The 23,952-nt window shown below is 51.5% G+C and overlaps 1 protein-coding gene across 4 annotated transcripts in view; it reads right to left on the reverse strand.

Moving 5' to 3' along the window:
* CYFIP2 (cytoplasmic FMR1 interacting protein 2) overlaps nucleotides 1-23,952 on the reverse strand; it is a 107,550-nt gene that overhangs the window by 46,001 nt on the left and 37,597 nt on the right. For 3 of the 4 annotated variants that reach the window (XM_037044811.1, XM_037044813.1, XM_037044814.1), the window contains exons 12-23: nucleotides 23,006-23,125; nucleotides 22,394-22,519; nucleotides 20,823-20,989; nucleotides 19,263-19,410; nucleotides 15,933-16,086; nucleotides 14,810-14,966; nucleotides 14,238-14,334; nucleotides 10,976-11,052; nucleotides 8,615-8,723; nucleotides 6,941-7,060; nucleotides 2,090-2,289; nucleotides 453-540 (exon numbers count right to left, since the gene is read on the reverse strand). In XM_037044811.1, the coding sequence (XP_036900706.1) occupies nucleotides 453-540; nucleotides 2,090-2,289; nucleotides 6,941-7,060; nucleotides 8,615-8,723; nucleotides 10,976-11,052; nucleotides 14,238-14,334; nucleotides 14,810-14,966; nucleotides 15,933-16,086; nucleotides 19,263-19,410; nucleotides 20,823-20,989; nucleotides 22,394-22,519; nucleotides 23,006-23,125 (1,563 nt within the window). Of the gene's footprint in view, nucleotides 1-452; nucleotides 541-2,089; nucleotides 2,290-6,940; nucleotides 7,061-8,614; nucleotides 8,724-10,975; nucleotides 11,053-11,516; nucleotides 11,594-14,237; nucleotides 14,335-14,809; nucleotides 14,967-15,932; nucleotides 16,087-19,262; nucleotides 19,411-20,822; nucleotides 20,990-22,393; nucleotides 22,520-23,005; nucleotides 23,126-23,952 lie in introns of all 4 variants that reach the window. The other variant, XM_037044815.1, reaches the window with a different exon arrangement.

A 23,952-nucleotide genomic window follows, 5' to 3' on the forward strand; every position in this document is an offset into this window, starting at 1 on the left:
GCATGTGAACAGCGCAGCACAGACGGAAGATAGGCTTCTCAGTTCCGGCTCCAGTCACCTGGACTTCCTTCAAAGCTTCACCTTCCTAACCGTTTCCTGTCTGCAAATCCCTCATAGTTATAGAGCACAAACCCCAGAATCACAGGACGATACCACAATGAATCAACTGAGAAACCGGAGGCAATGGGACGCCAAGACCAGAAACCCCATGCATGCAACGCCCCGCTTACCCACCCCCAAAGCTCCTGCACAGGATCCAACCCCGGGCCTGAGTTCACCCCTGTCCTTGCTAGTTGTGAACAAATAAAGATGAATAAACACAGTTGTTTCCGCCTGTACCTCACTGCTGCCTCGTTATCGCCACACCCTGCCTTTCTGATTCAGGGAACACTTTTCTAGCCGCTTTGGCTCCCTAGTTCTCTTAGAAGTAGAACATGGGCAAGACTACTCACCTTGGACCCGTAGAGGTAATAAGGCTGGACGTTGGCGGGTTTATCTCGTTGCGGTTCTTGGGTGAAAGGAATGGCAGTTCGGACAAAACTAGGAGAAGAGATGGGGCAGGAGTGAATTGGGTCCTCACGCTCTTCAGGGGACACAATATGGTGGGAGCCCTTCCTGACCGGGTGGTGGCTGCCTGTAAGGGCACTGAAGCAAGTTCTCTATCACACTCCCAATTCAACTACTGCACAGACGGGGAAACTGCGGTCCAGACTCACAGGTGGATTTGGGGCTGGTGGCTGCTCAGGACAGTGGGCTGGGCCCGGCCATGGCCTTCTCCAGGGCGCCACCTCTCTAACCTCGGGCTGGTTTCTCAAGAGGAGGGTTCTGCAAACTCCCTCTGTACCTGCCCTGATGGCAATATTTCCAGCTTTGCCCACCAGGTGGCCTCTTTCGCGGAGACCCAGCTCTGCTGGTAGCACGGAGGCGCCCGTAAACAGTAGTAGATGGATGAGCACTGGCTGAGTTCCTGTGAATTTTAAATAATTTCCCCTCGCCACCAAATTATAATTCTTCTGTGGACTTTTTCCCCACTTAAAAATGTCAAAACAATTCTGAGCTCATGGGCTACATAAAAATAGTCAGGAACTAGATGTGGCTTGTGGGCCAAGAAAGTTACAAGTCCCAAGTCTTCAGAGAACAGGAAGTGCATCTTGCTAAGTGCATGGGTTCAGGGCATTGGTGGATTCCTCCCAGGCCTTCCGGTCGTTTGGCACACACTTAGTGCCGGCTCCGAGGATGCTCAGAGGACCTGTACACACAGTGTTGCTCCTCCTTATGGACTTACTTTGTATGTGAATACCTCTCCCACCAGGGTTGGAACCTCTGAGAGGTTATGGGGTGAAGTTACCTTGGTACCTGGCCCAGGGCTGTGTGCACCGTGTGGGAGACGTGTTCCACTTCATCACGTGTGTGTGTGCGCTCCACACGTGTATGCCTGTCTGCACATATGCGTTCCCATACGTGGATGTCCTCACAGAGTACCATCTGATCATGTCACCCCCTTCCTTAAACTGTTTCGAGTTTCCTAAGTGCCCCATCTTGATGTGGCCTACGGAGCAGTGTACAGGTGTGGTCCTGCTTCCTCCTGCATCCTGACGTCACCTCTTGGTACTGTTCCCCATCCCACCTGCTCCCCCCGACCAGCTTCCTGGCTTCTTAGAAACTCTGCCTAGAACCCTCTTCTCCTGCCTCATTGCTGTATTCATTCCCACTCAGCCTCTGCACTGCAGCTCAAGCAGACTTCCTCAGAGGATGAAGCCTCTCTTGAGGTTTGCACCGCTTCCTGCACTGGTACAGGTGGTGATGTTCTCTCTCCTGGCTCTGCGGGTTTCCTTCCATCTCCACAGTCACTGTTTATCGTGGTACATGTATCATGTGATAAGTCACTCGATCAATCATGCAATTGTTTCATCTAGCCTGAAGGCTCCAAGGGGCAGGAAAATGTCTGCTTGCCTCCCGCACGGAGCCTGCACCCAGAAAGGGCTCTGTGAGATGTCCGCTGCAGGAGCAAGCTGACACCCTTGCTGGGCCTAGTTTGGAGGAGGCAGCTGGCTGCACCCCAGCCCCCTCTGCTCAGGGACCCCCTTACCGGTTGGTGGACCCATTGTAGCAGTAGTTGGGGAGGAAGTCGAAGTTCAGCTCCCAGAAGACGTGCAGGGTGATTCGGCCGTAGGGGGCGGACACGTTGTGATTGGCCTCCCGGAACATGGCGTCGAAGCTGTCCAGGGTCATGTGCTTACACAGCAGCCGGTGCGTGAGCCGGTTGATCTCCAACAGCCACTCCAGCTCCTGGCCGGAGAGAGAGCCCGCAGCCGCTGAGAACTCACATACCACTTAGCCTCACTGGTTCCTGTCACGCAGGGGAGAGTCCCTCACACATCCTCCCAACTGCCGACATGGGGACCCAGACCCCGGCTGTGGCAAATGACCATGCTCCCTTCTCCTGAGGAGAGGGAGGAATGGCCAGATGTTGCTGAGAGAGGCTGCATGCCCGTCCCAGGAAGGGCACCACAAACCATGTCCAAATCCCCTGCCCACTGCCCTCTGGGCACAAGCGCGCCTACTTGCTTTCCAAAGACACTGCCCAGCCCCCCGGGCGCCAGGAGACAGAAGCAGAGTGGACCTTGTGTTTCTGCCCTCATCTACTTCATGGTGCATGATGACTGAAATCTCATTCTTCCAGCTGCTGTTCCAGAATTGAAGTCCCGATTTTGACCTTCTTTCGAGAAGCAGCAGGGTCTGCTCTCACGAAGCCCCATTCTGATACTGCAATTTGGTGGACCTTTTTCTGGGCAGGGACACTCACAGACAACCCACCCCAGGACTCCCTCCTGCCCAGCCTGTCTCACTTATCTGTCTGGCCCCTGTGGCAATTTAAGTCTGCAAGCTTTGATCCAGTTCTGTGCCCCCAGTGTAGAGCCGGAGAATCTGAGTTTCAGAGTGGCAAAGCTCCAAGATTGGAAGCACGGCCTCCCTGTGACCACACTCTGGCCCCCAACCAAAGTTAGGGGTGCTGGTGGCTGATGAGAATGAAAGTGAGTCCCTGGTGCGGGGCTGCCTCCTGTGACCACAGACAACTGAGCTCCACCCCCCCCCCCACCCCGTCAGGCTGGCTCCCTACACTCTGGTGAACTGCCCTTCCAGTGTGCTTTTGCTTTTATGTTGTAAAACCATCTTTACTTTTCAAAGGGCTTTCTTAGCATGGCTTCTTTACTCTCGACAGCTGGCTGTGCACAGGGGCCAAACACCTGATCTGGAATCAGAAGATCTGGGTTGGCATCCTAAACCCTGTCATGTACGTCCTGGGTGACCTTGGGCAAATTCCTTAACCGCCCAGCCTCCCTTTCCTCCTCTACAAAACATTCACTTAGAATGGGTAACAATAACAAAAGGAATAAACGCTAATGAGTTCATTTCTAAGATGAATGAATTGTCCTGTTCCAGGGAAGATAACTAAGGAACCAGGGAACAATTTCTGTCCTAACGTTCTGTGCCTGTAACAGGCTCACGGATGCGTCAGTGTCGACGAGGGACACCGCAGGAGTGTTCTCAGCTCTGTGACGTGGGGGCGGCTGGAAGTGGAGGTCCCCTGGGCCTGCCACCAGCAGTACGGGGGTGTGTCTCTGTGCTCTCCCCTCAGCAGGGATGCAGCAGCGGGCAGTGCACCAGGTGCAGCGGGTTTAAAGGGCCACGTGCGAGGTCCAGGCACCTTCGAGAGGATATCAGCATCCCATGGTGAAGTTGGTTTACTGAGGAAATACAACACCTACCTGGGCAATTTCTGTGAAATAATGGAAAGAGCTCTTCAAGGGGAACCAGAAAGCCTGAGTGTTAGCCACAGGTGACTGTTAACCAGCTCTGTGGCGTGGGGAGGTGAGAAGATTGGGGGTCTTGAACTCGGGCACAGTGAGACCCAGGAGGTCTAATACACAAATGTAGTGTCCCAGGGGCTTGGGGGAACCCACAGGCCGTGCAGCCCGGCTGAGTGCAACGTCCAGGCCACTGTTACCATCTGGGGCGGCTGGCCTGGCGCTGCCAGAGCTTCTGTGGTGTGACTCGAATTCCTCCAAACGTTAAGTGTTGGCTTGAAATTTCCAATGCGCTCTGCAGCCTGAACGCCACAGGCTGCCAGCTCTCAGCCTCGGCCCCCAATCCCTCAGAGGACCTGTGTGCCCAGCCGGGGACGGGGACCGGAGCTGACCAGGGGTCTCTGCAGCCCTCCCAGCCCTGCCTCACGCTGCCGCCCCTTCTCAGAATGGAGTTTCTATGGGGGAGGGAGGGGCTGAGGGAAGCACACGCCTCGGTTTGTTTCTCAGAAGAGGCAGAAGCTTCTCAGCAAAGGTGAGTGGGGGGTCTTCTGACCCTAAAGGAGAGACGGTCCCTGGGGTCTCCTCTTTGAGGGCTTCCTGGGAAATGGTTACTCTCCTGGGGGCCATCATCCTCACCTGGCGAACTCAGGCTTCCACCCGGTGCTTTGGTGCTGTTCTCAGCTCAAAGAACATTCAGTGCCTTTCAAGGGTGGGGAGAGGCGGCCCCCACACACCCCAACCCAGCCTTCGCATAAGCTGTGCTCATTCATTAGTGGAAAACTACAAGGCGCAGAGAAAAAGAAGATGAAAACAAAATCCCACTGCTCGGAGATAATCACTGCTAACGTTCTGGCATGAACAACAAAAAAAATCTGTTTCTTAAAATAGATTTCCCAGAAGAAGGTGAGCAATATTACAGTCTCTTCAAGTCAGTGACCCAGGACTTAGGTGGGTGGTGGGGTTAAGTCCTCTTATGAAATGTTGCTGAAAATTCACCCTGAGAACACTTCGCTGCAGCTCCAAATTTCGATGTCCTTCTCATCTGTTTTCTCTTTCCTCATAGGCTATTATTTATTCAGTGTCATGAACTGTGCAAAGCTCTTCCCAGACAGTATCTCACTTCATCCTTACAACAAGGCGGTGAGGTGAATTCTAACATTTCCTCCATGGCGCAGACAGGGGAACAGGCTTAGAAAAGAGAATGAGCTGCCAAGGTCACCCAGCTAGTGAGTGGCAAGGTCAGGACGGGCCCGCAGCTTTCCTGACTCTAGAGCCCTTACTTCTTAATCACTTTTTTTTTTACTACTTTGTCCACTTGAAAAAAATCCTTTTAATTTTGAAGTGATTTCAGACTAACACAAAATGGAAAACAGCGGAGTTCCTGCAAAGCCTTGACCCTGTGTAAGCAATGTTAACATCTTACATAGCCGTTGTATAATTAGCGGAAGCGGGAAGTTAACGTTGGTACAATACTACCAACTAAACGACACGCCTCATTCCAATTTCACCTGTCTGTCCACCAAGGCCCTTTCTTCTGCTCCAGAATTAATCCAGGCTCTCACGTCGCATTTACTTGTCCTGTCTTCTAGTCTTTACCAGTCTCCAATAGCTGTCAGTCTTTTGTTGTCTTCCAAGATCTGGGTGCTTTTGAAAGTACTGCTCGCTTTTTTTGTTTGTTTGTGGAATGTCATTGATTTGGGTTTATGAGCTTTTTCTCATGATTAGATGGAGATTATGCCTTTTGGCAAGAATACCATAGAAAAATACATACCAGGGACACATGACTCTATCGAACTATGACCGGTGGTGTTAACCTTTGAAAACCTGGTGTCTGCCAAATTGTCCCCATTGCAAAGTCACTGATCTTCTATTTGGAAGTAACAAATGTCTTGAAGGGATCATTTGATATGATGCAAGTATCCTATTTTTTCCCAAAGGTTTCTGGGGAACCTTTTATGGTGGGAAAATAATACATGCTGTAAAGTTCACCATTCCAATCATGCTCAAAGGCACAGGCCTGTGGAAGTCAGCACCTTCACGCGCGGCACCACCAACGACACCGCCCGTCTCCAGGACTTCTCCCTCGTCCTCAGCGGGAACTCTGCACCCACTGAACACCAACGCTCTCTCCCTGAGACCGCCACCCCACTTTTTGTCTCCCCAAATCTGGCTGCTCTAGGAATATCCTAAAAGGAGGGATCACACGATATTCTTCTCGAAGTTCTGCCCACTAATTTTAGCATTCCTGGCTGGATCTTGCCAGCAGCAATGACCCCTGTGGTGATCTAATGGCGACATTTTAGTTCCCTCATTCCTTCTATTCTTCTGCTTCTGAAAGCATTCCAGTCTTCCTTTGGTCCACTTAAAGACTGATGAATCAAGTTTATCTAATTCTTGGAGAAAGAAAATCATCAGAGAAGTTCAAGCACTGTCTAATAGGAGAAGAAGGCAGGTCCATGCCTGTCCATCAGAATGGACTATATAATTTGCAGGTCCCCTTGCAAAATGAAAATGTGGGACCCTCATTTAAAAATCATTAAGAATTTTTTCCTGGCTAGGTGGCTCAGTTGGTTGGAGCATCGTCCCCTACACCAAAAGACTGTGAGTTCAATCCCTGGTCAGGGTACATACCAAGGTTGCAGATTCGATCCCCTGTTGGGCCACATGTGGGAGGCAACTGATTGGTGTTTTTCTCTCTCTCCCCCTTCTCCAAAATCAATAAAACATATCCTCGGGTGAGAATTTAAAAGTTATCAAGAATTTTAAGATGGTGACAGCAGAGCACTGAAGCCAGCACAGAGCTCTCTGGGCCCTGGGCCTCAGGACGCCCACGAGGCCGACGCTGTTGTGCATCTTTCCCTAGCTTCAGCAGACCTCTCTCCTACTCACTTGGATCTGCAGAATCCTAAAGGACAGCATGTATCCCTGGGTTGGCCCTCTGGAGAGATTTCAAGGCCCCTCTCCTCCACTCCCGCCCTCCTGGCAATTGGGAGGGTAAGATTATTCTCATTCATGAATCTACTCTTCCCGCTCCACTCAGAAAGGAAAGAGACTCATTGCTTCTCCTTAACTGGCCTGGTACTAGGCTCACAACAACGTCCACCAGAAATCCCAGAGCTCCCGTTCCTTACCACAATGGAGGTCAGGTCCTCACTCTCAAAGCGGCTGATGGCCTGGTCCAAGGACTTATACATGGCAGCGGAGATGCGCTGAGTAATGAGTCTGTTCAAGTCGATTGATCTCCCCAGGAGCTGGGTGGAAGGCAGAGAGAGAAGAGTTGCCTAAGGTGTGCACAGGCATGTGACCACTAAGCGTAACCCACGAACAGAAACTTGGATTATATAAATATATTTTATACATCTGTTGTGTTTGTGAGAGAGAAAATGCACGTGAGAAGGAGAAAGCGAAGCAGATGTGGTAAGACATTCATAATCATGAATCTGTTTATAGAGTACATGTGTGCTCAGTGGGTTATTCTTTCAAGTTTCCTGTAGTTTTGAAATGTGAAGTGTTGAGGAAAAATACAACTTGTTCAGACTGTAGGATGGGGCCCAGGAGAGGCTCTGGCACCCTGCGGGAGGCCAGCATTCCCCAGTAGGCCCTGTGGTTCTCCCTGAGTCAGTCCGCCCTGTGCCCCAGTTCATAGGCACCCGGGAGTAGCCACCTCCTCAGCAAGGACCTACTGCTTGCCTTTGTGGGGATGGATTTAAAAGCAAGGGGATGAAGGGCGGGTGACAGAATGGAAAATGTCGCTTCCACGGGGGGAACACATGGGCATTATTGCAGATGCTATGCAGATAGCAGTAAATATTTACTGACTACCTGCTGTGTGCACTGGACTTTGCTGGGCGCCCAAGGATTATTCTCAGCTGTTTCATTTTTTTCTATTTGTCTTCTAGGAGCGAATTTTCTACCACCCGCCGAGGGCCCCCTTAAAGCCACCTTGTGCACCCACGAAGCCCTCAGTGTTGAGTATCCTGTGGCTGATTCTGGCTGCTTCGGTAAGCGACAGTCATCGTTTTCTGAGAGGCTGATGGAAAAGCAGTGAGCCCCTGCATTTCGCTGGGATTTCTCACAGCAGTGGGAACGCCCAGGGCTCCCAGGGTGACCCCCTCATCCTCACCTACAGCATCTTCTCAGTGGAGCCTCTGCCCTCCTTTGCCTGCGTCTTTCCCACAAGCACTGCGGGCCACGTAATAAGCACCTGGAGGTCACGGCGTAAAAGCCATCTCACACCACCGCTGGGCCGCCAGCAGGGCGCCGGAGGAGGGCGCAGGCTGCTGGCGCAGCATCTCTTGCTCTGCCTGCCTGGTTCCGTTGACACTTTCAAGCAAGGATATATTTCTGAGCTCCTGACAGCATTTTCCCTCCATCTGGGGCCAAATGTTAACAGAAACCAACTCCACAAATACAAATTATAGTTTCTGCCCTGTGTTTAGTCTGACACTCTTTGTTTGGAAGGCCCGAGGAGCTCTCCTTGCCTTAGCCTGTTCGGGGCCCGATTTCAGAGCAGCTGTCCCAGGCAAAGCTGCAGCTTATGAGGGGAAGACACAAGCTCCGAGGCCACTGCTCCCCAGAGGTGAGCTGCAGATGGGCTGAGAAGCCTAGAACCCGCACCAGAGGAAGCCCAATGCCTTCTTCTTGCTTTTGACTCGGAGGCTGTGCCAGGATGGCGCTCAGACATCCACGCAGGGAGACGTGTGGGGCAGACGACAGACAGCCCTGGCTTCTGGTGCCCATGCTCACTGCTCAGCGGCTCTCGCCCGCCCCGGGGCCACTTCCTCATGGCTGCCTTTCCTCGTTACCTGCACGTGTCTCTGTTTCAGCAGCGTCTCGTAGCGGTTGGACGGCGGGTACGGGATGATGACACCGTAGTTCTTACACTCAGCCCGGAAGCGTTTATCCAGCAGCACACTGGAAGGGGAGAAGGGGAGCAAGGTCAGCAAATGTGACCGTGAACAGATTTCCGCTGCTTGGCCATGCCCACGTTAGACTCGGATCCACCCATGAGGCCCCATCTTACGTATTTTAAATGTAAGTTTTTTCTGTTTGAAAGCAAAATTCTTCAAATTTCTTTTCAACTGCCAGAGCTCAATATGGGAAACAGCCTTTCTAAGGGAAAGACTGGCAACACAGAAGTTCAGCTGCTTTCCCCTTGTATTCATTTACCAAAAATTTACGCAATAAAAATAAAAGCGAATGAGTGCATGTTTTGCACATCCCATAGCCTTTCTGAGGACGGAATGTCCCCAGCAGGACACGTTCTAAGCACTAGGAACACAAAGTGCACGTCCTCGTGAAGCCCATGTTGTGGTGAAGAGAGACTGACACTGTAAACCAAAGCAGGGGAATCGGGCAACCGAAAAGAGCGCACACCTGCCCAGTGTTCATCATCACCGGGTGCGCACACACGATCACGCAGTCACTTTCCGTCTCACAACGAGGCTGTGAGTCACATGCACCGTTACTGTCCTTCACACTGACACACAGACTACAAAGTAACCGGCGCTCTGCAAAGAACAGGACAGGACCCTCTGGTGTTAGGGGGTCAGGGGAAGGCTCTCTGGAGAGGACTTCTTGGACGGAGACCTAGATGCTAAAACCGGCAAGATCTGGGGCAGACTCTCTTGGGCACCGGGGGGCTGGAGAGAAGGGAAGATGCCAGGGTGGAGATGGGGCAGGGCGGGGCCGAGATCCTGGTACAAAAAGGAATGGATAAAGTTCGGTCTAGGGGCCAGATCACACGGGACCACGCAGGCCACAGTAAAGAGGTTAGATGTTTTCTAGACGTAACTGGAAGTCCCTAGGAAGAAGCCAGGAAGCAGGAAAGTGACATAATCTAAATCCACACTCTCCAGCACAGGGAGCAGCCGCCCACCACACGAGCTACGGGCACCTGAGACGCGGGGGGCCCAAGTGCACATGCATTCTCAGGGTCAAATACACACTACAGGGTGAAGACCTAGGGGGGGAAAAAAAGAAAACTATCTTGTTAGTAATTTTTCATTGTTCCATGTTGAAATTATAGTACTTTACAGATATTGGGTTACATGATCACATACAATATATTGTTAAAATTAATTTTACCTTTTTTTCCCTTTTCTAAATATGGCCACCGAAATTGTAAAAGGACATTTGTGGCTCACACACTTAATGTGCCATGTGTTTCTACTGGGGGGCTCTGATCTGGGCCATTCTCTGTCTGCTGGGCTTTCTGACACTTCCAGCCCCCCTCCAGCTTTGTCACGCAGCCTGCCTGCCGGTCTTGTGGTCTGCGAAGGGACCCGTACGCGTTCTAATCCACACTGATCCCCTCTCAACACTCCTCAGGGGTAGGCCTGCTATTGTTATTTTTTTGGACTTTTCAAGTAAGGCATACAATATATTAGTTTCAGGTGTACAACATAGTGATCTGACATTTAGGTCCCTTAAGAAATGGTCGTCATGGTCAGTCTAATAATTATCTGTCACCGTCTAAAGTTATTATGATATTATTGACTATATTCCCTACACTGCACACTACCTCTTTGTGGCTTATTTACTTTATCACTGGAAGTGTGTACTTCTTATTAAACTTCACCCTTGTCACCCATCCATCTGCCCCTCCCCACCGGCAACCATTACTTTGTTCTCTATGTCTATGAATTTGTTTCTGTTTTTATTTTAGGTGTTTTGTTTTTCAGATCCCACATATAGGTGGCATCATGTGGTATCTGGCATGCTATTACTATTATTATTATTGTTATTACTATTATTATTATACTTCTACCACACGGGACTATGCACAGGTAGTTCCTCTTCCCTACATTTTCTTGTCTCCTCCTTCACCTAGTTTTACTTAACTCCTATCACCTTCAGAAATGCACTCAAATGTTCCTTTCTCGGGACAGCCTTTCCAGTTCCCTACCCCAAAGACTGGTTCAGGTTTAACTGTCACAGAGACTCACATTCCCATGAACTTTTCAGTCACAGGGAGCATGTACCCTCCCTTGTCACCACGCATGCATTGGTGTTTACTAATGCCTGTCTTCCCCAGGAGGCCCAGCCCCAAACCTTTTCTCCTCTCCTGTATTCTAGCAGCCAGTCCAGGCCCATGGAATCATTCAGACTTCCTCCCATGATAAAGAGGGGAAGTTCTGCAAGAGGAAAACCCCAGGCTCTCATACCTGCCAGCCATGGCTTTGTAGTAAGCAAAGATCTGGTCCGCCAGCTTGTAGACAAACTGATCAAAACACAGGTTCACCTGGCGGAGAGGAAGCAGGAATTGTCAGTGGTGCCTGGCCAGCTCTATCTCAGAAACGTGGGCAACTCAGAGGGCAGCTGGGGAGGACCACCTAAAGTGTGTAGTAGGGCAGGAGGCTTTAAAGGAAAAAAAAAAAAACAAGATTCTGCAGCCAAGTTAAGTTGGGAAANTTTCCTGTTCCCTACCCCAAAGACTGGTTCAGGTTTAACTGTCACATAGAGTCACATTCCCATGAACTTTTCATTCACAGGGAGCATGTACCCTCCCTTGTCACCATGCACCCTCCCTTGTCACCATGCATGCATTGGTGTTTACTAATGTCTGTCTTCCCCAGGAGGTCCAGCCCCAAACCTGTTCTCCTCTCCTGTATTCTAGCAGCCAGCCCAGGCCCATGGAATCATTTAGACTTCCTCCCATGATAAAGAGGGGAAGTTTTGCAAGAGGAAAACCCCAGGCTCTCATACCTGCCAGCCATGGCTTTGTAGTAAGCGAAGATCTGGTCTGCCAGCTTGTAGACAAACTGATCAAAACACAGGTTCACCTGGCGGAGAGGAAGCAGGAATTGTCAGTGGTGCCTGGCCAGCTCTATCTCAGAAACGTGGGCAACTCAGAGGGCAGCTGGGGAGGACCACCTAAAGTGTGTAGTAGGGCAGGAGGCTTTAAAGGAAAAAAAAAAAAACAAGATTCTGCAGCCAAGTTAAGTTGGGAAATCTGATCCCTTGCTCTCAAGGTCTTCAGTGAGGCCCAGAGAAGGCAAAGCTCAAAAAGTTGTTGAGGAACTGCCCTCCCCACTGGCCCCCTCCTCCATGTCACAAGGGGCCAGCCCAGGAGGACACCAACAGGTAGGTAGGTCTTCATATGCTGTTATTGCTCCTGTCCGCCTGCCCTGGCCACTTCTTGTGATAGATGTTCTTGTCTTTCCCCTTCATTTTAACCTCACTTTGCAAATAAAGAGGTAGATGGTCATTAGACATTTAAAACATTTAAATATATATACTGCTTAAAAACATTCAATTTTTAATGGACAAGGGACTATCTTGCTATTTCAGTGTTTCCTGGCACCAGTGCTGCTCAGGCAGGAAGAAAGTGCACATCAGACCCAGAGGATCCAATCCAATCCTCCCACATGGTAAGAGCAGGAAATTGCTCGTGGACTTCACAGAGGCGGGGCGGTGGCTGAAGCAGGGTGGCAGTATGATGTCAAAGGAAACCGATCGTATTTTGATGATTAATCCTTGACTCTTTTCTTACCAAATTCTCAGCTCTAGGTGGTTAACTCTTTAATTCAATGAGCTCTCATACCTTTTGCTTTACACTCCAGATGTTATTCTGAACACAAAAACAGTGGCATATGTAGTGCTGTCTTCATAGGTGGGCAACCAAGGTCACTGCCCTGGACTTTGAACTTCAAGGGCATTGGGTCTTCGCTAGGCAAAGAGCCTGCAGGGTCCAGGTGGGTGTGCCCACTCATACCCCATGACCCTCTTGTAGAACCAGCTTTGAGTGCCCTTGCCCCAAGGGCCCAAGCCCCTTCTAAGCCCTGTGTGCTCCCTTCCCTGGGTTCACCCCCAAGGGCAAACTATTCTGCAGGTACGTGCACTCCTAGGCCTGGCCAGGGGCCATTGTTCAGGGGCAGGAGACGAAGCTTGGGGAACCCCACACATATCCAAGAGACCCTTCATGGTGGGGAATGGAGTCTGGGGATATGGGAAGAGAAAGGGTCAGGAAACACTGAGGATAGGTTCGCCCTCCATTTCAACCCCCAGGGAAATGGGAGGACGCAGAGAGAAAGCAAGATCTTCAGTACCTTCTCTTTGCAACACACAAGCTTTCAAATGCATTTAGTAGTAATGCTTATCTTAAAACAGTCATGGCTTCCCTTTATAAATAAGAACGCCTTATAGTTGTATGATGGTTTTACCTAATTGGCCTCGTTCTATGTTTCTATAGCCCCAGGAACTTAAGAGAACAGTGACTATCATTCCAGATTCCGGAAGACAAAACTGAGCTGTCAGTGCCCTTGATCTCCTGTTCCCGCTCCTGGCAGGACTGCGCGTCCTTGCTCCTCTCTGAAAGGAGGCGTAGCCAGGTGAGTTGCTGTGACCAGTGATGTCTCACTTTCATGTGGCAGCTTTAAGTATCAGAGTGTGGGATTCACCCCGACCCTCCCCCCTCCACCCCCCGAGGCAACTAGTAAATGAATATGCCAGGTGGGTCCCAGATTGAAGACCACATGGAATGGAGCCTCCAGCCAACCAAATGCAGACACAAACCTTCGGTTTCAAGCTACTAAGAATCTGGGGTTGGTTGTTACTTAATCGCAACCCAGCTTATCCTGACCATTACAGAAATAAAGCCATTGAGTGACTCTCTAGTAAACAGCTGAATAGCCGAGAGCATGACGATATTTCAGCCCACTCAGTACTAGACGGAGACTCTGTGACCTTGGGATGACACACTTGACCCACTTTAAGTCTCTGATTTGTTGCCTGCCAAACAGATAGTGGCATGCACTTCATTATATTGTGGCCAGGATTATTAAAATGTTTGTACAGTGCATACGCTGTACCTAGCAAATGGTAAGTATATAGTCATTGATAGGTGTATTACTGTTGTTACTGTCAGCCAAGTAATCAAACCATGAAAGACCCATTAGAAAACTAATTCTGCCCAAGCAGTTCTACCATTTGCCATCCCTTAAACGTTTGAAAAAGAAGAACCATCATCCCAGTCTAGGTCCCTTGGGGGAGCACTCCCCAGAATAAGTCATTGATCCCCCATGCTGTGGTCCCCCCCAATTTCACATGTTGAGATCCTGACCCCCAAAGGTGATGGTAGGCAATGAGGTCATAAGGGTGGAGACCTTGGGAGTGGGATTAGTGTCCTTATCAAAGAGACCCCCAGAGCTCCCTTGTCCCTTCCACCATGGGTGACACAGAAGTCTGTGACCCAGAAGAGCACCCTCACCCCAAAATGCTGGCACATTTGGCACCCCGATTTCAGACTTCCAGCCTCCAGAACAGTGAGAAATAAGTATCTGTTGTTTATAAGCCACCCAATCTGTGATATTTTGTTACAACCTGAATGGACTAAGACACCCCACTTTGTGCCAACAGCTAAAGATGCGGAAGGTCCAGACTCTCAGAACAAAATTAAAGGAACAAAAGGAGAAGCACGTCACTTGCCTCGGCCTCGATCTCATCATACAGGAACTGCTTTTTGAACTTGGTCAGCGCATAGTAGGCGCTGTCGTTGTACAGATCCAATGGGTAGAGGACGTACCTAAAGAGGAGAAAACAATGGCAGCTTACTAACCATCTCTCTCATGGCAGGCGGACGTATACCTGCTTGGGAAACATGAAAGTCCAGATGAAAAGATGAGCGAGTTCAGGGAACGGAAAAGATAACCTCCCAGCATTCCACGTTTCCAGCCTCTACTTAGGAAAACTTACTGTATGACCTGCCCACAGAAATGAGAAGGACAGATGCTAATATACCCAAGGCCTGAAAAAAGTGAGTCAGCTTCCTGATCTCCAGGAGTGATTGTTTTCCCCAGCTGACTGTTAGAAGACTAAAAACATCAGAAGGGCTGGTAGGTTTTGAACCTATCTGCAAGGCTCAGCCAAAGCCGGTGTGACCAGATCCTTGGCTGAGCACAATGCCTCATCTGGAAAGTTCTGGAGAAAACAGAGCTCACTGGCGACGAGCCTCCAGCTGCACCCCAGGCACCTCCTGCTGGCCCGGCCCTGTGTCTTACTCCATCATGGAGGGCTCTTTGGTTTCCAGGATGTGGTCTGTTAGGATCCAGGGCATGGACATCTCAATAGGAAACTGGATTCGCCGGCCCATGGTCAACTCCAGGAAGAACTCGCGGAACCAGAGCTGGGAGAGGTCACAGCACTGCTGCAGGGCTTCTGGGAAGCATGAGGGAGAGAGCCTCGGGTTACCGGGGCAGCAGCAAAGGACCTGTGAGCTTATTGTTTTTATGACTTTTTACTGTTATCCTTATGATGGGGCGAGGTACATGGCTGGTCCTCGTGAGTATGACCTATCAGTAGACCCTGCTGTCTTGAACTTGAATGCCAGGCTATGTCTATTTAGAAGGCAGGGTTTGTTACACCTCAGAGACAGTGACAATACCTGGGGAAGGTGTGGGGAAGGAGGTGGTGATGTGTTAGAACTTTTGGGGCCCCTGCAATTTCTGTCACCACCTCCACAAAGTCATCCTGAAAATACTTGCGTTCAAAGTGTCAAGACAGGTCTCCAGGTGTCCGTTTTTAACGGGACTGCAGCTCTGTGACCCCCAGTACGTAGGAATGCTGAACTCACTGCTCAGAGGCCTTGAAGGCCCCTCCTAGGCTGCGCTCCATGAAGAACTTCAGACTATTGGTTAAGATCTCCCTTCAATACTGACAGGACCCTGGGACACTACTCACCTATTCTGCCCTGTCACACCTGTGCACGCATCCTGCCAACAGGGGAAAAGTGGGGCACACAGGATGGGGGTGCAGCCTCCTTTGCGAAGGGCAACAAGCAGTCATCGGCTCAGAGCTGCTGCTTAGAAGCGAAACACCGCCCCAGTCCTAGGCGTGTCTGAGCGCACTGCCGTTTCTGATCCCCCTCTACTAAGGGCTTCATGACAGATTAGCCACAAATGTCTGCCAGACAGGTATTTCCAGCTAAGTCAGATTAGCTGGACTGAGCCTGGCCTTTCCTAGGTCCCAGGGTCCATCAGAAAGTGTGTATTTTCTCCTTGGTGGCAAAATGCGCCCCCTGGGGCCCGTGATCGAGTTTCCCCGGCAACTTTTGGCCTGACAGCTTAGTGGCTCTGGGGCCAGGAAGCCCCGCCCCCCGCCCCGCCCCCAGACACCGCGGCTCACCGCTGATGTTGAGCAGGTGCGTGAAGAAGAAGGACTGCTTGTGGAAGTCCTCTATGGCGAGGACAATGGGGCCGTCAAGGCTGCTCCTCAGGGTCTTCTTGGAGCCGCTCTTGTCCGCGATGAGCGATTCGAGCATGGTCCGCACCATGTACAGCTTGAAAAAGAAAGACAGGCAGGTCAGGGGCTGTCCATCCATCGGGGGCGGAGCGGGGGGAGGCTGCTTTGTGCTGCATTTGTGAACATACATATTTTCCTTCTGTAGATGCCTGCCCTTTAAAAGCTTTGTCTTAAGAAGCACCAATTGTAGGAATGGAGAAGCAAATTTGGAACATGTAAACTTTCAAGAGGGAGACTAGCCAGCCCAGGAAGGCAGTCTGTCTGGGGCCTGCGGCATCCCTGGGCAGGTGGTCCTGGTAAAACCAGGTCCTTCAAGGCCCAGGCTCCTGCCCTGGTCGGCGAAGGGCATGGGCATCAGAGGAGAACCTCATTTCACCCCACCCTGGAATCCCTCCCCCCCGGCCCCCGCCCTCCTGGATAGCACCGTGGCACCTTGGCTAGAGCACGAGACTGACAGTCAAAAGACTAGGGGGTCAAGGCCAGGCACTGCCACCGACTTGCTGTGTGACCTTGGGCAACCAAGTCCCACTCTGGGCCTTAGTTTTCTTATCTGTTAACAGGGAGGAATTGTGCCAGATAATTTCTCAACCCCCCCCCCTTTCAGTGCTAACATTTTGAAAAGCTGTGACATGGCGTATGATCCGAGCAAGCCCCCCACCACCTCAAGCGTCTGACCCTCAGCGTTTCGAAACCCGGTTCCTGAGGAATTTTGCCCTCTGGTGGCATCAGCTGCATGGCGCAGCCTGCCGAGATCCTGGGCGGAAAGCGCGTGAAGATCGGTACTTACACAGGAGCCTACTAGACAATTAGCTCCCTCCTACAGAGGACCTTAAGAGCAAAGGGTACAAGGGCTAATCTAGATCTCTCCACATCATCTGTCTTTGAATCTTAGGGCTGGAGGGGGCCTCGAGGAGCCAGGCTAGTCCATTCCTGCTGCCTCCTGGAGAGGTGCACCCAAACCAACCCCGCCAGGCGGTGTGATACCAGGGATCGGCAGCCTCTTCGGCCGTGTGTGCCACCAGTGGGGTGAAACAAAGCCCTCGGGGACCACTGGCAGGCCTAAGACATAGGTAGGAGAGAGGAGGAGGGAATGGGAGGGCAGGAGAGACAGGGAAGAGGGAGAGAGAGAAAAGAGAGAGAGAGAGAAAAGCAAGAGGTATTGCATACGGTGGGAAAGCCGTCACGACTGCTCGGGGCCACTTGCTGACCGCCTCTGCGACGCTCCAACCTCCCTCAGCCACCGCGTCCGTCCTTGCTGCCTCTGGGCCTCCGCTCGGCTCTCACCCGCCTTGTGCCCGGCACCGGGCGGGGCAGCACGGCCACAGAAAGGAGCGATGCGCCATCCACCCTCCGCAGCCCTGGCAGCGGGCGTATCTATCATCGCTGGCAATCGGAAGCACTGTTCTAATGACGGCCTTGGGAGGCCTCGGAAAAGGATTACGTCGCTCCGGGTAGGTGTTGGTTATTTGTATCAAATTCTACCTGAAAATCCCTTTTGTCCTTGAGAGGGGGAACTCTTTTCCCGCCTACTCGTATTGAACAAAGCCTTGCCCTCACCAGCACAGCCCCCATCCCAGCGGGGCCAGGGTCCCGCATCTGCTGTGCTCCCAAGGCTCCGGCAGAGCCCTGGGGTGGGAGTCAGGAGACCTGGTTCTTGTCCCACCTCAACCTGTCACTCACCTTGTGGCTTGGACAAGTCACTTTCCCTCTCTGGACCTCAGTTTTCCCATCTGTAAAGTAGGGGGTGGGGCCTGGGACTAGTTTGTCTCTAAGGGTTCTTTTAGGTCTGACTGTCTAGGAGCTTATTAAATGCATCTGTGCCATCTGACATGACCTGGTGGTGCTGGGGGTGCTGATTGCTGGTGACATTCACCCTTCGTTTGTCTGTAAATAGTCCTCCTCCTCCTCTCTCTCTGTGTCTCTCTCTCTGTCCTCTCTCCTCTCCTCTTTCTGCCTCCAGCACAACCCCTCTCCTTCCCAGTTTCTCTTGTGCCTTGTCTGTCTCTCCCATACTCATGTCTTAGGACTTAGAGAAATGCCCGAAGCCCTGCTCAGCCCCACCGCAGGCATTCTGGGCTAGAAAGGTCTCTGGACCCTAACACTGCCCTGAACTGTCTGTAGAAGCTTCCTCGGGACATTCCACAACCAGCAGGCAAGATCAGGGCAAACCAGCCCACAGGTGTGACGCCGGGGGGCATTAAGGATGACAGTGCTGAGAACACACCTTGCCCCGTCCCTCCTTCCCGTACACCTGCCCAGACACAGACGCACACACAGTGAGAAGGGTCAGGGGTGGCCTCAGGCGGCTCATCTCAGATGGTTCAGGAACTCAGGTACATGGAGAGAGGCTTAAAGGTCAAGCGAAGCAGGAGTCCCAGCCCAGGGCTTCTGGGCCCGTAAGACCTTTAAAGGCAGCAATGGAGTTGCAAGCTTTCCCCCAATACTTCAAAAAGCCCACCAGAAGCTTTTAGCCCTTAAGTAGGTGGCAAAGATCTTACTACAATGCTCAGATTCTTTCATTGTTTCCTGTAATCTTACAATGGTTTTGAATGAGCCATAGGCAATCTGTTGCTGGTCAGAAGCTCCAGTTGGAAACTTGGAAGAGCTTGGATTACTAGACTTTCTTTAAGGGGTCATGGGCTTTCAAAACTTGTGCTTTGAGGGGCAAAGAGGGATTAAAAGGGGGGTATTTTATCAGTACCATGATCTCCTACAAAGTTTTCATTTAATGGTGAAGATAATCAGAGCTCGGAGAGGTGAAGGCACTTCCCCAAGATCACACAGCAAATCAGAGGCAGAACTTGTGAATTCCCAAGCTAGGATGCCACTGCAGGGGAAGGGGCAGAGTTCATTAAAGAGGGGCAGGGTGGATGCATACAGATTCTACTTTAAACTCCTCCTACCCTTTGGAACCAGTCTGGGTATTACCCCCATTTGCCAGATTAGACAACTGAGGCACAAAGAGCATATCTAACGTGCCCAAGGTCACACAGGTATCTAGGATGAGAATCCAGGTCTCCTGAATCTTAAACCAGCGGTCCTCCCTCCTGGATCAAAACAAGGTAGTAGAATAAGACCGGAGCAGCCGCTTGACCCTGCCCCCGCTGCCTGAGGACCCCCAGTCCCTGTGCTCCGTGGCCCAGCCAGGATGACCTACCATGGCCTGGCTGGCCTGTGCGTCAGCCGCGCTGGCCTGTGCCCGGAGCCGCTTACCTGTGTGCTGGAGGGCCCCACGGCACGCCGGGGCACCTTGATGTCAAATCCACCTTTGGGATCCTTCTCTCCTCTCAAGCACGGGTCATTGGGGGGCTCTCGGCCCCCCTCCCAGTCACAGATGGTTTTCCGAATCGCCTGCAGGACACTGGGAAGGAAGGACGGAGGCCAGATCGGCTTTAACCATTAGAAAGAGGTAAACCTTGCAAGCCTGTTTCTAGAAGGTGTGGTGTCCTGGGACCACTTCCCTAGAATTCCTGTGGTGCCTGTAGGAGGTGCTCACCCTGGGCACCCCCCACAGAGATGCTGGTTTACCCGATCTGAGGTGCAGTCCAGAAGCCTGCATCTTACAAGTGCCCCAGGCGATTCCCAAGCCCACTGGTGGCCCGAGGACCCAGCTCTGAGCCTGTGCAGTGGCAGAGAACTTGAGTGGGGCGGGGTGGCTGTTTCTGGTGTTGGGCTTAGGAGAGTCTCATTAAACTGCTGCACATTTAAAGTTTTAATAACAGCTTATGCTCGCTGCATACTTGCTCCATGCTGCCGTGTGCTTAGGTTGACACATGGACTATCTCATTTTATCATCCCAACAGCCTACGACAGGGATGTCAAACTCATTTTCACCGGGGACACATCAGCCTCGCGGGTGCCTTTGAAGGGTTGAATGTAATTTCAGCTCCTTAACAGTTAAGGAGTAGGCACTTTCATATAGTCCTAAAATTATTTCAGCCCTTTGAAGGCAAATGTGGGGCCAATGTGGCCCCAGTGAAAATGAGTTTGACGCCCCTGGCCAACGAGGTAGAGAGGTACCACTATCATCCGTGTTTCACAAATGAGGGGCAGAGAGGTTCAGAGAAGGTAAGTGACTAGACTAAGTTCACATAACCAGGCAGTGACGGATATGGGCTTCGAACGCAGAGACTGAGGACCAATCCATCTCAAATGTCCAGTCTCTTAACCAGCCTTCCTGAAACTTGCCAGGAGGGTCCGTGTGTGTTCAGAGGCTGCCCCGGAAGCTGACTGAGCAGGGGGCTTTCTCTGCAGCCTGCACCACACCCCTGGTTTTTGATGCGCCCCCTCAAAGGGCCGCACGGAGACCCACCTGATGAGAACGTTCTTCTTCTTTCGCACCGCCTGCCTCAGGGGCTCGCGCAGTGTCACCTGGGCAAAGTCCTGCAGCGCCGCGTAGATGGTGTTCCTGATGGCCTGGTTGAAGACGCTCTCCATCCTGCCCATGAGCACCTGCAGGCCTTTTATCATGGCAATCACCTGGNTATCATCCGTGTTTCACAAATGAGGGGCAGAGAGGTTCAGAGAAGGTAAGTGACTAGACCAAGTTCACATAACCAGGCAGTGACGGATATGGGCTTCGAACGCAGAGACTGAGGACCAATCCATCTCAAATGTCCAGTCTTTTAACCAGCCTTCCTGAAACTTGCCAGGAGGGTCCGTGTGTGTTCAGAGGCTGCCCTGGAAGCTGACTGAGCAGGGGGCTTTCTCTGCAGCCTGCACCACACCCCTGGTTTTTGATGCGCCCCCTCAAAGGGCCGCACGGAGACCCACCTGATGAGAACGTTCTTCTTCTTTCGCACCGCCTGCCTCAGGGGCTCGCGCAGTGTCACCTGGGCAAAGTCCTGCAGCGCCGCGTAGATGGTGTTCCTGATGGCCTGGTTGAAGACGCTCTCCATCCTGCCCATGAGCACCTGCAGGCCTTTTATCATGGCAATCACCTGGCCAAGCAGAGATCAAGGTCAGGCTCACGGTACCTTGGCACACCTGTCTGTCCAGTCCTTCACCACGTCATGTGATCACAATCGGTCTGCCTGAAATCACACTCCCTGAGCCTCAGTCCGTTAAAGCGTGGCCTGGAGATGTGCTAAGGAACAACTTGGACCCCTTAGATGTGTCCGACCCTTTACAGCTTCCACAGCTCACCCACGTCATTATCTCCTCTGACAACCGATGTCTGACTCTCAGCAAGAGCCCTGGGACGGAGCGGGCAGACATGATCAGCTCCCTCTTGCAGACGGGAAGCTGAGGCCCGCACAGGTGAGGTGGCCTTGGCCCCAAGGGCTAGTGTCCAGCTCTCCAGCTTCCCGGCTTCAGACAGTCATGAGAGAGGGAGCTGTCACTCAAAACTGAGTATGAGTGAATTGTCCTCCCTCCAAATAGGAACATCTTTTTGCAATGAAACAAACAAAAAACAAATTAGAAGGCTATAAACCAGGAAGTAAGACTCTCCCCTCCAGAAACTACCACTATTAATGGTTTGGTATACAAAAATATGAATACTTATGTCCTTCAGTTTTGAACAAATATGCAGAAGTGTATTAATTTTACTATAAATGGAATTATTTTTTACATGCTGTTCTTTAACCTGTTTTTTTTCGGGGGGACTTAACCATATACTGTGCATGACTTTCCATGTCAGTACATCCATTTCAGTAGCCACGTAGTATTCAATGATATAACTACACCCACATTCGTTTTACCTGGTCCCAGGCTGAAGGCCATTTCAGCTGTCCCCATATTTTGATATTACAAACAACGCTGTGATAAATACCTATGTGCATATGTCTCTGCACAGTTGGCTTATTTTTCAGGGATATATTCCTGAAAGACCTTGTGAGCCAAAGGGCATTCATGTTAAACGTTTGAGTACATCCCACCAGACTGTCCTCATAGAGGGACATGCACACGAGCCACCCTAAGTCTCCGAGAGGGTCTGTTTCCCACACTTCAACAGGGATCACCAGCCTTCGAAGACCTGCCCATCCTGAGTGGTCAACAACACTCTGTCTCATCTCCGTTTCAATCTGCAGTTCTCTCTGAACACTCATCCATTCGGGTGTTTCTCTGCTCTCGGTCAGCTGTGTGTGTGTTTGTTTCTTCCGTTGGTTCCCCTTTATTCAGGTTTCTAGTGGAGTGAACCCTTTCATGTGGATTTTTAAGAACAGAATGAGATGCTAATCGTTTGTGAGTAACCTGACAGAGGTGAAGTCAGGCAGAGGGGGGGACAGGGACATGCACACACAAGAGGGGACCGAGGCGGCTCAGAACCAGGCCCTCCACTGCCACAGACCCTGAGCCACAGCCTCCGGGGCTGGAAGAGACGCCGGGAGGGCACCACCCACCTCCACGAAGGCGAACTTCTCCTCGCTGGTGTAGTTGTAGCGCGTGGCTCTCTCGTACTCCTCTGCTGTGCCAGGACAGTCCTTGTTACAGAACTTGTCCGTGGGGTGAACCAGCTTCCAGGAGTACTGCGGGGAGGGAACAACCCGAACGTCACCGGCGGTGGGATGCAGAGACAAAACGAGGTGTGCTCATACCATGGGAGGGAGTAAAATGCAGGTTTGTCCTACAACATGGATGGACCTTGAAAACACACAAAGTGAGGGAAGCCACACAAGACCACACATGGTAGGATTCTACTTACAGGAAACACGGAGTGTTGGAAAATCTATAGCGACAGAAAGTAGGTTGCTTGGGACTGGGGAGACAGGGAATGCGGTGGGGGCGGGGGGGCAGCAGCGTTCACATTTTTGAGGTGATGAAAATGTTCTAAATAGGTAATTGCACAACTCTGTACGTACACTAAAATCCAATGAATCTACATTTTAAATGGGTGAACGGTATGGTATGCGAATTATAGCTCAGTAAAGCTGCTGAAAAAAGAGTGCTTGGGGAGAGGCAGACAGATGCCAAGAGAACAGAGGTCGGGCTGAAGGGGCCGGGGGGACACCCACCACCTCCATGACGTGGGCGCTCCACTTGGACAGCAGCTGCAGGCCCCGCAGGGCCAGGTCGAAGAGCTCGCGGTACTCCTCGTCGGACTTCTGGCTGTCCAGCCCGGAGCCCGTCACCACCTGGGGAACACCGGCTGTCACCCTCACTGCCCACGTGCCCGGCACTTTTGCACTTTACTTCATCAATCCCCTCCCCAAGAATGCTACAAGGGGGAGAGATTATTACATCCCCTTGTCAGGTAAACTGAGGCTCGGACAGCGCCTTGCGGAGGGCTGCAAGGCTGGTAAATGAATGGCTGAGGGTTCCGACTCAGGCGGAGAGATGCCAACCGCCCTGGCGCCTCCCAGAGCAGTGGCTGTCCGACTTCTGCCTGTGGTTGACAGCAGGAAACGCGCACCACAGACTCAGGGAGCCCTACCTAGAGACACTAAACACACGCACGCACGAGGCCCTTGTCACAAAGCCGCTCCGCTCTTAATACATGGGGTTTCCTCTGATGTTCCATTCTATTTCACACAAAAATCCTCACCCTGGGCCACCAAACTGACTTCACAGCTCATTAATTAGACATGGCTGACTGACCAAAGAGCGCTGGCGAGGACAAACATCTATTTGCACGTGTGGTGTTCCAAAATGAAGCAGAGCGTGTAAGCATGCATGTGCATAGACATGTATGTATATGTATACATACAGAGACCTCGTTATACATTCTCGTGATTTGTAAATTCTGTGTGTGTGAGTTCGCTGACTCCCTAAAATGTACTCACAACCTCAAAACCAGTATTTGCAGTGCCCTTGTGGTCACTTAGACACGTGCTGAGTGACACAACAATGTGGGTCCTGTCCTTGGCCGAGGTTGGACCAGGCGAGGCTCTGCCTTCTCGTTCCGGCTTCCATACTGTAAACAAGCGTCTCTTCCAAGGTCTATTCAGTGCCGAGTGTTTCC

This window comes from Sturnira hondurensis, unplaced genomic scaffold (genome assembly GCF_014824575.4).
Source record: "Sturnira hondurensis isolate 20B ecotype Veracruz unplaced genomic scaffold, ASM1482457v3 Scaffold0004152, whole genome shotgun sequence".
Lineage (NCBI taxonomy): Eukaryota > Metazoa > Chordata > Mammalia > Chiroptera > Phyllostomidae > Sturnira > Sturnira hondurensis.